General features: G+C 38.5%; 1 protein-coding gene across 2 annotated transcripts in view; it reads right to left on the bottom strand.

Annotated features, from left to right (window-relative positions):
• ca7 (carbonic anhydrase VII) overlaps window positions 1-10466 on the bottom strand; it is a 34717-nt gene extending 24251 nt beyond the window's left edge. For both annotated transcript variants that reach the window (XR_002649347.2, XM_022665168.2), the window contains exons 1-2: window positions 10206-10466; window positions 3977-4174 (exon numbers count right to left, since the gene is read on the bottom strand). Coding sequence is in view for 1 of the 2 variants with exons in the window: in XM_022665168.2 (XP_022520889.2) it covers window positions 3977-4174; window positions 10206-10242 (235 nt within the window). In the remaining variant the exon portion in view is untranslated. The remainder of the gene's footprint in view (window positions 1-3976; window positions 4175-10205) is intronic.
• Between the last annotated feature and the right edge of the window lie 2536 nt (window positions 10467-13002).

Here is a 13002-nt window from a genome sequence, read left to right on the forward strand (position 1 = left end):
TAGTAAAATCATCCAGTCTATGAAGGAACACATAAGGAATCATGTAGTAACTTAAACAAGTCTTAAACAAACCAAAATACTCTGTGAAGATGCATTTAGGTGCTCTTAACTGGGGAGCTGTTAACTTGCGGTTCATGAGGCTGGTAACTCTGACGCAACAGAGTTGCGTGCAACAGAGGTAACTCTTGCTCTTGCTTTTCCTATCAAGGTGTGTCTGATGAGAGCCAGTTCCATTATTACATTTTTGATGGTCTTTTTGCAACTGCACTTAAAGATACTTTCAAAGTTCTTAAAATGTTTCAGATTGACTGACCTTCATTTCTTAAACTATTTAATTCTGTACGTAGTTCAGTAGTTCTTGCCATAACATGGATTAGAGCATTACTCATATAGAGCTATTCACTGTATACCTGTAACTCTACCTCTTCATTACTTTACAACTGATGCTCTCAAACACATTAAGAGACAAGAAATTCAACTTAACTCTTGAGTTCAGCACAGCTGTTAAGTGAAAGCCTGAATTCCAGGTGACTCAAAGCTGACTGAGAAAATCCAGCCATGATGTTCAAAACTGTCATCTAAGCAAAAGGTATTTAGCTAAGTAAACAAAACTGTAAATATTGGAAAACTGCTTCGTTTTCCAATATTTTCAACAGTGCAGGTAGAAGCAGTGCTAGCTGCGCTTAGCAACAGTGCTAGCCTCGGGTTAGCAGCACTTAGCGCTAGTAAATGCCCCCTGACAGTGCTACACTGAGAAACCATGAGTATTCCGGTAACCCAGAGAGCTATCAGCCAGAGGTTCATCCCACATAGCTTGTTTTAACACGTAAACACGCAGACTACAGTCTGATATACTCACCTCTTAACGGCAAAAGAGCTAGGGCTGCAGTTAGCGGCTAAAGCTAATACGGCTCCAGCCTCAGTGCTGGAAAATTTCACTAAAACTCCTGTATAACTCTGTACTTCAGCAGAGTGGCTTTACTGGTCCTAACAACCTGACTGGTAAAATTCATACATAAAGGTGCACCGCAATATAAGGTGCACTGACAATTTTTGGGGAAAAATTTAAATGTGCCTTATAGTGCGAAAAATACGGTAATGAAAAAATACTGAATTTATGTGTGTTTAAACTTTTATAAAGTGTTTTTACAGTGTACTGTGAGCCTCACAATAAATCACAGCTCCAGATCAGCCTTTTGACAGGTGCAAAAATGGCAATTGTGCAATGTTATAAATATTCTTTTTTTTTTTTTTTTTTTTTGCCAGTTGTTCTTAACAATGAAACAAGCTTTCATGCACCCCAGACTGCTGCCAAACTCATGGAGTTCTGTCTCAGGCAGATATGTAAATGATTACAGGTGTGGTCTGCCCTTGTGAGGCATAAAAGTCCTTCACTTGCTCCCCTATGAAAAAGGGCGACTTTTGGGTAGTGCACCTCTTGGTGAGAGATCATTTACTTCTCGACATGACCCTACAAGTCACTCAACGCATTGGACTGAGGGAAGCACTTCGTTTGAAGTGAGAAATGAGAAACCGGACTAGAACCTCATGCACAGAGAAGGCCGCATGTGACAATTTGTCATTCTAGCCAATGACATGCAGACCAGTGGAGCACCCAGTAATAAATTACCTCTAATACCCCTGGAGCCGAGCCGGGCCTTTGTCTGCACTATCCCCTATCCACTCTCTCCCAGTATACAGTTTCACCTCTCGAGTGGGAGGATAAGGGAGACACAAAGCATGTGTGTGTGTGTGTGTGTGTGTGTGTGTGTGTGTGCTGACCTTTTTGCTGTTTGTTACATAGTTAGAATTATAACATGGTGTGAAATACTGACACATGCAGAAACTCAGCGCAGTAATTACAGCAGAGACGTGTGGTCAGACACGGACAGAGGAGAAATTACACCGCGTCAGCCCAGATCACCGTCTCACAGCCCTGGCATCTTCTCCTCATCACACATCTACTGCTAACACTTAACCTCTGTCATTTATCACTGTCTCTTTGCTGTGAAGATGCTTAAAGATATTGCTTTAATTGCTTTAATAATCTTAAAATTATAAATATTAGATATTTAGAGTACATTTAAGAGGACATTTTACTATGAATATCTTATTCTTTGCAGTATAGTGATACACATTTTGTTCTGATAGTTTATTTTGTGTTCGTTTTGCTATTTACTGTGAAACTTTACAGATATCTTTTGAATATATGTTTATGTTTGCAGTTTAAATGAATGCTATACATATTCTGCACTGTGGTACATATTTTGCAACATTATATTATTTTTTATCATTATTATCTATTATTGCGAAGTTACTGTTAAAACAGACAAATGTTTAAATGTTTGAAACTGTTACATTTGTACAAAATAAAACTAACATTTATTTGTTTGTAGTAGTATACAGTCATATGAAAAAGTCTGAGCACCCCTATTAATCTTAATCATTTTTATTTCTAAATATTTGGGTGTTTTCAACATTTCAGTTTAATATATCTAATAACTGATGAACACAGTAATATTTCAGGATTGAAATGAGGTTTATTGTACTAACAGAAAATGTCAGAAAAAGCCATTTCTGCAAGCACGCCACAAACAGAATCGAAAGTGCAAAAGCACACCTCAGGCGACTCTGTTTGTGGCGTGCTTGCAGAAATGGCTTCTTTCGCATCACTCTCCCATACAGCTTCTCCTTGTGTAAAGTGCGCTGTATTGTTGACCGATGCACAGTGACACCATCTGCAGCAAGATGATGCTGCAGCTCTTTGGAGGTGGTCTGTGGATTGTCCTTGACTGTTCTCACCATTCTTCTTCTCTGCCTTTCTGATATTTTTCTTGGCCTGCCACTTCTGGGCTTAACAGGAACTGTCCCTGTGCTCTTCCATTTCCTTACTATGTTCCTCACAGTGGAAACTGACAGGTTAAATCTCTGAGACAACTTTTTGTATCCATCAGTTATTAGATATATCAAACTGAAATGTTGAAAACACCCAAATATTTAGAACTAAAAATGATTAAGATTAATAGGGGTGCCCAAACTTTTTCATATGACTGTATTTATAATGAAATTCAATACATTATTTTCTGTGTTTTGTCATATCACCAAGAATATAATTACTGCAACAATACTGCAAAGATTCCTCATACAGTAATGAAAGTAATCTAATGGATTACTAATATATATTTTACCTAAATTCCAAATACAAATATTGTCATTTAGAGCATTATTTGCAGAAAATAAGAAATGGTCAAAATAACAAAAAAAGCAGTGCTTTCAGACCTCAAATAATGTTCATAAAATAAAGTTTTAAGAGTTTAAAAATTAATATTTGGTTTTTAATTACAGTTTTCATGCATCTTGACATGTCTTACACACTGCTTTTGGATAATTTTATGCCACTCCTGGTGCATAAATTCAAGCAGTTCAGCTTGGGTTGATGGCTTGAGACCATCTATCTTCCTTTGGATTTCATTTCGGGGGTTTTAATTTGGTAAAATTAAATAAACTCATAATGAAACAGGCCGTCTGTAAGAGAATTCAACTTGGTGACCTTAAAGCTGCTACGTGCCAAAGCTACGGGTCTGAATTCGCCTCAACTTAAACAAGACTACAGTAGTGTAAATATTGTTAACTGTGTTTGCCTATATGGAAAGCAGTAGGTAAAATCGACAGATTTGCTCTGAAAAGAAAAACTAGCGTATATTCGAGTCACTGGGGTGAAAAACTGCAGTAATTTCCCTGGAGATGCTGAGATATCTGCTGAGCTCTGAGATTACAACACCACTACCATCCACTGCTATTAAAACCACCTCACCTGATCTCAGAGCTAAAAATAACCCTCTTCTGCCTCGCAGGAGGAACAGCGTGGCTCTGCTTAACCCTCTATTACAGGCCATAATGTTTCCTAAACTGGCAACATGTCATCATCATGACCAACATCACAATCATCATCTTCCTCCCACTGTCTGACACCAACCTGATCTGTCATCCGCATCGTCGAATTCCACCACCACAGAGTGTCCGTTGTTGGAGATGTTGATGGAGGTGCAGTTGTCGTAGTTGAGGGAGATGGGTGGCAGGTTGGCATCATAAACCGCCTCGTCAGGAACAATGTTTATGGGGGACTGGCGAGGACCCTCAGCGATGGGGTAGTCTTTGGACCAAGCGGATGGACCTGGGAAGACATGTAAAGCAATGAGGAATGCAATGCAATGCTGAACCATGTGGGATTTATTTTATTTTATTGTTATTTAGAGATGCAAAGGGAAAAAAAACAGATTTATACAAAACAATGACTAATTTATCTATTGGTTCCCGTCTGCGTGTCAGAGCAGGGAGAGAGCCGGTTGTCTGCCATCAGGAGGCAGGTTTAAGTTCATTTTTTCAGTATACTCACATAAATTAATAGAAATAAAGTAATCAGAATCACTAATTATGCTCTATATCACGAAAACACCAATGATTATGTGTATTGGCCAGAACTTGGCAATACTTTTATCACGATACAGTTACGATTCATTATGTCGTGGTACTGTATACTGTGATAGAAAACAAAATATTGCAATATAATGATATATATTTTCCTTCTTCCTAATTTACTAAATATACACTGATGACATTGTATTTTCACACCTTCCGTCTTTGTTGTTTAAATAGCAACAGGGCTTATTAATATATCTACGACAATGGGCATGGCGGTCTCAAAATGAGGTGTGTTCATGTAAATTGCTATCTTGTATTGCTATCTTGGCAACAGAAAACACAGGTGCGCCACTGACTGAAACAACAAAGACAGACGCCGACAGTTTGCAGAATACTGGCAGTGAACTGGCAACAGCCATGTGCCCAATGCATACATGGGCATGCACAAATGCACCGACCCATAGCTTGTGCTTAGTGGTAGCTGTTTCGAGCCACACAAGGTGTACTTTTCCTGCCATTATGATAGCAAAGACACACTGACACACCCTAAATCAATCTGCATAGTGCACAGTTAACAGCTCATCTGTAGACTGCAAAAATAGAGCCCTAGGACTGTCAGGAAGAGCGCACACCTTATCAGATACAAGTGAAGTCAGACTCAACCTCTTTTCCAACTGCCAAAAATGCAGCATTAACACTAAACTTATACTGGGAATGATGAGGGGAAAGAGAGCACCATCTACCCAACCAAAGAGAGCATAGCCAATTGCGCTCTCTTGGACTCCGGCTGCTGATGGAGAAGCAGCATGATCCGGGATTCAAACTCACGATCCTCAAGGCACAGTTTCGGTATCTCAGTCTGTGGAGTCTCTCTCACAGAGCTCTAACCGTGGGGGTTTTCCTCATTGGCCGGATTTACATTTACATTTGGTCAATCAGCAGAACCTCTTTTCCAGAACATGCAAACGGTGGAAACCAAACCAATGCAAAGTGCCTGGATATTCTGAAAGAATATATAATTAAAGAGACGGGAGTCAAACCAGTGTCTGACCTTATCAAATAAATGAGTTCAATTTTATAGGCTTTTTTTAAGAAGATAAATGACTATGTGTAAAGAAAATAATACGATGATTCAGAGATTAAGTGAGACTTTCACTCACATTATAAACATTATAAAATCTGATCTTTAGGTTTGCTAAAATCTCTGTGTCTATGTTCAGCATGCCAGAGTAAATGCAATTTGTAGATAATAAAACACAGTGCACCAACACCAGCAGATGACATGTGTCTCTAAACCATCACTGATCATCAGTACATTTTACATTTCATTTGTAAATCAAGGGATCAGAGTCTGGAGGAAGAGTGGAGAGACACACAGTCCAAACTGCTCGAGGTCTAGAGTGAAGTTTCCACCAATCAGTGATGGTTTGGAGAGACATGTCATCTGCTGCTGTTGATCCACTGTGTTTTATTATCAAGTCTAAAGTCAGTGCAGTTTTGTTTTCCCACAAAATCTTACAGCACTTCATGCTTCTCTCTGCTACTGACAACTTTAATGGAGATGCAGATTTCATTTTCCAGCAGGACACTGCCCACACTGCTAAAAGTACCAATTGGTCTTATATAATATTCTGATTTTCTGAGACATAATCATTAACAATAAAATAAATAAACGCTTAAAATAGATCACTCTGTGTGTAATACATCTATACGAGTTTCACATTTTGAACTGAATTACTGAAATAAAGCAACTTATCAATGATATTCTAATTTTTTTAGATGCTCTAGTATATGACCTGGCCCGAGGGCTTTTATTATGAAGGTAAATTAGCAGATTAGCTTAATTAAAATAATTAAATGTTTTTAATAACAGAATGATGTTAGTGTGCTGGTTAAAAAGAGACAGAGTAAGTTTTGCTGTTGATATAATGTGCATTATATCAGTATATTATTCTGGTATTCTGTTTTTAATTAAAGGAACATCTGTATCTAGATACCAGCTTAATGCACTACTTTTTAATTTATCTACTTTTTTCTATCACGATAAGCATTAATATCAATTTATTGTTATTATAAGTGTTATTCAGTGAACCTTAAAGATATGCTTCTATACAGGCTTTTATTCTGACCGTGATTTTATTCTTGCCTGCATGCGCACGCTTAGTGCTGTTGTCACTGGCACCAGTGTTACGGCGAATTCTAAATCCTTGCTAGAATCTGTTTAACAATACTGGAGAGTAACAAACAGGAAGGAAATATGAATTGTGGGTAAAATCAACAACAATGAGATTACTCACATGAAAAAAAATAAGACACATTTCAAAATTTGGGGATGTACACTGTTTCGCAATCCTGAAAGCAAAACCTGCATTGTACACAGTAGATTTAACGCATTTCCTTCTTCCTAAACGCCAACACACCTGACTCACCTCAACAGCTAAATAAATATACCTTCCTAAAGTTAGAAACAGGTGTGTTAAAGCAGGGTTTTGGATACAGTATACCTTTGAATGTTCCCTATGAACCTGGTACCTAGTACCAGTGGACCAGCCCAGCCAATAAGGGTGCTACTTAATGGACCTTTAGACTAGCCTCGTAGAGTTCTAGAGAAAGCTAGAAAGCTACAAAAATGGTCTTATAAACAATCTCAAATGACCGTTTACTACTTACTGGCATTTTAAAGGATAGTATATATTATAACACAGTATCATATTGGCCTTAAAAAGCTATTAATGAATCTGAAACCTACTTAACCAGTCTAGTATGGATGTTGCTGCATACTTTAAAACCCATTATTAATCCTTAAAGGTAGTATTAGTGCACCTGCCAACTCTGGAGCTAGTAAGTGGTCTAAAGAAAACTTTAAATGAAAAAATGGTACGTACAATCCAATGGTCTAGTGACCAGTCTATTAGGGTGCTGCTTGCTGTTGCTTTAAAAAGATAATGCGCATGAAGCTTAATTGAGCATTTAACCAGAGTGCTGGTTGCCAGCCTTTTAAATGAGCCTCTTAATGAACCCAGTAGCTGGTTAAAGTGGATCAGCTGACAATAGGGTGCTGCTTGTTGGCATTTAGAAAGCAGTCAATGATCCTGGCACCAGGTACTCAGTGTATGTCTTTTAGGTGCTACTCGATGGCTTTTAGATGTGCTCAATGAACCTACAACTTTTTGAACAGCCTACTAATGTGCTTTTTGCTTGCCTTTTAAAAGCTCTTAAACTTTAAGAAAGCTGTAAATAATCCTGGTACTTGGTACCTTTAAAGGTACAGGCCCATTCCAAAAATATATAATATCATGGAAAAGTTGAAAATTTTCATAGATCCAGTCAAAAGGTTAAACTTTCCTAGATTATAGATTCAGGGCACTGTTTTAATAGATTTTATGAGCTGGAAGCCCAAATTATGTAAAAATAAACAAAGAAATACTTGAAATCATTTAAGTTGTGGGTCCTGAATCTATAATCTATGAAGTTTAAAAAAGTGTAACTTTTTAAATGGAAGAGGTTGGATGGAAATTAATCAACTTTTCACGATATTATATTTTTTGTCTTTTTTATAATCTGTACTACTTGCCATAATTTGAATGGATTTCCATGAAATTGGTACCTATAATCCAGTGGAACCCACTATAACATTGCTTGTCAGCCTTTTAAAAAAAACTCCCATTGAACCTGGTACCTGGTACCCAGTGGACCAGCCTATTAAGGTGCTACTTGCCATCATTTTAAAGGTTTTCCATGAAACTGGTAGCTATAATCCAGTGGACCAGTTTCATGTTTATCTTTACCTTTAAAAACTTTCAATGAACCCAGTGGACCAGCCTTATAAAAATGCTGCTAGATTGCATTTTACATGTCTCATTTCTCAGTAAACCTGGAACCCACTTGGCCAGCAAACTGAGGGGCTACTGGCTGGCATTTTAAAGGCTCTAATAAGTGAACCCAGTACCTGGTACTCCATGTCCCAGTCTACTAACATGCTGCTTGCTGACACTTTAGAAGCTCTGAATGAACCTGAAACCCAAAGGATCAGCCTTCTAGAGTGCGGCTTGCTGGTCTTTAAAAATGTCCCAACTTGTAAACCACTTGGCCAATCACCTAAGGTGCTAATTTGATGGTCTTTTAGAAGCTCTCAATTAACTTTTTTCCCAGTACCCAATGGACCAGCCTGCAAAGGCTCTATTTGCTGGCATTTTGGCTCTCACTGAACCTGGGGTTACTTGTTGGTCTCATTGAATCTGGACCCTAATTGTTCAACCTCTTTAGATGCTATATACTGGCATTTATACATTCTTAGTAAACTTAGTTTCTGGTCTTTGGAAAGGCTTTTCATAAACCTGTACCTATAAACCAATGGACAAGCTAACTAACTGTGCTGCAAGCTTTTTTACAGCCATCTTATAAGCTTTCAATGAACTTAAAACCCAAATAGATCAGCCTCCAAGAATGCTGCTTGCTAGTCTTTAAAAAGGTCTCAATTAATCTGGAATCTACTTGGCAAGACAACTAAAGTGCTACCTGTTGGCATTTAAAGGCTTTAAAAGAACTAGTTACCTATAACCTAGTGGACCAATCTACTATAGTGTAACATATAGTAGCCTCTTAGGGTGCAACAAGCCTCTTAGGGTGCTGCCTGCTGGTATTTGAACCCATAAATTAACCTGATACCTGGTACCCAGAGGACAAGCCTACTGATGTGCCGCTTGCTGGCATTTTAAAGGCTATCAATGAACATAGATCCCAATTGGCCAGCCAAATAAGTTGCTGCTTGCTGGTCTTTAAAATGTCTCAGTGATCCTGGAAACCACTTGCCTGCAAACTCAGGTAAATCACTACTTTTTAAAACAAGCCTGTAGAATGAGCCATTAATGAATCCAGAACCGAGTAGACCAGCCTACTAAAGGTGCTACTTACTGTACCAGCATTTTTAACGGCTCTAAATGAACATGATACCTATAAATCAGTGGACCAGACAACTACAGTGCTGCATGCTGGCATTTAAAAGGCTTTTAAGGAACCTGGTAAATATAAATCATACAAATAATAATAATGAACCAACCAACTACAGAGATGCATGGTGGGATTTTAAAGGATTTCCATGATTCTGGCATCTATAACCAAGTAAAGCAAAGCCTTCAATGAACCTGGAACCTACAAACCAATGGCCCAGCCTTTTAAAAGCTCTCAACAAATCAGGTACCAGCAGCTTAACCTATTAGGATGCTACTTGCTTGAATGTTAAAATATTTTCATTAACCTGGTACATACAGCTTTGGAAAAAAACAAGAGATCACTTCCGTTTCTCTGATTTTTTTATTATTATTATTTATAGTTAGATGTTTGAGTAAAATGAACATTGTTGTTTTATTCTATAAACAACAGACATTAGACAACAGACATTTCTCCCAAATTCCAAATAAAAATATTGTCAGTTACATATACAGAATATAATTTAGTGGCCCAAACCACTGGTCTACTGACTACTGGCTTGCTCCATTCCCTGCCATTGTCCTTTCAAACTAAACCTAAACTCAATGGCTTGTTAAGTCAAAGTCAAACACCCATCAGGCTGCAGTTATTCCTGTAGGAAAGGTCACTCTAATCTCTATTTAGCCTAGTAGCCATTTCCCATTAATCAGAAGCACTGTGCTGTGAGCTAATCAGACAGGCTGGTCCTGAGCCCAAACTGCTGCTTCCACACTGACCGACCCCAGCATCCCATCCAGAGTAAAGACACCTGAGCCTAAACCCATCTGAACCGAGCTCAGCACCAAACTGCTTACCATCATCCTCCCCGTAGCCCCACTGGTGTCCAGTCATCTCTCTGAAGGGTGGTGGTTAGAACCTGCAGATAAAATAATGGCACAGTTCCTCACACTCTCTCACACTCACACACACTCTCTCAGTCTCTCACACACTCTTACACACACTCTCACAGGTGGAGGAATTTCTAAGGCAGTGAGAGTCATTCCCTGCCAGCAGTGGGAGGTCAGCCTGTAGCCACGCCCCCTCTAAATCTGACTACAGCAGAAGAGGCTGGATTAGGGGTTAATTCCTGTTTACCCACCACCTTTCTATTGGCTCTCAGTGGAGATTAGGGCGGGGCTTCAGTGCAGCGCTTGCTCTTTCATGATTAGACACAAACCAAAAGGCTCTGGAGGCTAAATTTAGATTATATTATAAATATTAAAGTAAGTACTGTATTAGAGGGATAATAATATTTTGTAATACAAAGATAATATAGTTTATTCAATACTACTTTAAATATAGCTTCTCAATTAAATTCAATTCAATTTTATTTATATAGCGCTTTTTACAACAAAGGTTGTCACAAAGCCGCTTTACAGGAAAAACAGGTCCACGCCTCTTATGAGCAGCACCACAGAGATGCCAATTTTATGGTGACACAGTGGCAAGGAAAACCTCCCTTTAAGAGGAAGAAACCTTGGAAGGAACCAAGACTCAGTCCGAGGAACCCATCCTACTCGGGTTGACCCGCTCAGTACAAACAAACAACAAACAAATAACAGAACAAAAACAGTACAGAGAATTAATGTGAACTATGGCTAATATAACAGGTACTAATTTATGAATATAAGAATGTGATGGGCACAAACTATAGAGCTATGGCTAATACAGAAACAGATACTGAGTGTGTTAATGGTAATCAGTGCAGGGCTGCAGAGCCGGAGAACAACACAGCGGGCAGTGGAGAGCCAGGCTGGGAACATCAGGAACAGGGCATCTCCATACATGTAAAAGAGATAGATAGAGAACACAGAAAGGAAAGGAAGAAAGAAAAAAAAAAAAAAAAAAAAAACAACCGACCCTGCAGAACAAAATATGTAAAATGCCTTAACAAAATGTATTTATTTATTTTAAAAATGTATGAAAAATACCCTCATTTTTTTAATCAAACAATATTTTTGAAATGTATTTCACATATAAAGAAAAGTATCTGTTAAAGATTTTTACTGTTAAAGTAAAATATCTTTGCTGTGTATATTTCATTGTAAACTAAACAGGTGGATAAATATGATATATAATGCATTTTTGACACAGCTCAGTTTTCATCTATAGGTTTTGGAGTTTAAAATGTCGATTCCATTTTCATATTTTCAAATCACAAATTAAGAGACAAGAAATTCAAGTAATTAACTCTTGACAATTTCGGCACAGCTGTTAACTGGAAGCCTGAATTCCAGGAGACTCTACCTCATAAAGCTGACTGAGAAAATCCAGCAGAGATGTGCAAAACTGTCTAATCTGAGTAAGAGGTGCTACTTTGAAGAATCCAAAATGTATAACATATTCTGGTTTGTTTAACACTTTTTTGTTTACTGAATAATTACATATATTCTTCTTTATAGTTCGTAATTATTTTTAATGCAGAAAAAAAAAAAAAAAAAAACTGGAACTGTATATATATGGTGCTGCAGGCAGTGTAGGTGATGCTCAGCTCCAGGGGCCTGAGACTGTGGGTTCAATCCACTCTTCAGGTGTGTTCTCCCTGTCCTTCTGCTGGTTTCCTCTTCCCTCCTAAAATTACACACGGTAAGTGAAGTGGCCATTCTAAATTGCCCTGCTGGTGAGAGTGAATGGTTGTGTGTGGCGCTACCCTGTGATAGACTGGCCCCCTGTCTGGAGGGTATTTCTGCTGTTTACCCAACGATTCTGGATGAATAGATTATATGGGCCCTGTATATGGAGGCCTGTCTGAAATGGTAAATTACAAACCAGTGTTTGCCCACAATTCTGAGGTTTTATGGTTCTCTCAATCAGGTTTCACTAAAGGTGACACTCACTTCCCTAAAAAAAAACAATTCACCTGAGCACTATTTTACTGTTATGTCAACTCAGGAGAGCTTAACTAAGGTCCAAAAGGTTCAAGGGTCATCCCAGTTTGGTCATTCAGTCAGTTAAATGAGAGTGTTTTCACACCAGCACTATTGGTCCGGTTGAAACAAACTTGGGTGCGGCACAGGCCCCACTGTCTTTACACCAGTCACAGAGCTACAGCCCAGCCACGGGCTACAGGCTCAGCTCAGCCAGTCTGTAGCGTTTTTACAGTTTTCTTAAGTTCATCTGTGTAGAAATAAAGGTTTTAACCCCACTAACCGGATAATACAGCTCTCTACAGTTCATCTTTCAGCCAAAGTAGCTGATAGCAGCGGTTTAGAGCAGCCGTCACAGAGTCACTGCTGGGATTACATTATAAACAGGTCAGTTAGCGCGCTGCTAACCTCAGGATGTTTATAACTACGGAGTTTAGTGGACACACCACGGCTGCAAGGTTAGACTGTTGAAGGCTACTGAAGACTAATAAAGGCTATTGGAGGTTATTGAAAGGGTTATTGGGGGCAGAAATCAGTAAAGGCTGGTTAGATAAGTGATTCACCTCCTCGCCCTTTGCTGTGGTGAAACTATGACTAGCGCTGTCACAGTGATTATTTATTAGTTTATTAACGTCATTAAAACAGATTTTGTCAGGTATTGTCTTATAAATATTTACACAACTCATATCTCTTCTAAAAAATGTTTATTTTGGTCAGTAACACTCGTGTTTATTTACTAGCAGCA

The sequence above is a fragment of the Astyanax mexicanus genome, chromosome 23, assembly GCF_023375975.1.
Source record: "Astyanax mexicanus isolate ESR-SI-001 chromosome 23, AstMex3_surface, whole genome shotgun sequence".
Lineage (NCBI taxonomy): Eukaryota > Metazoa > Chordata > Actinopteri > Characiformes > Acestrorhamphidae > Astyanax > Astyanax mexicanus.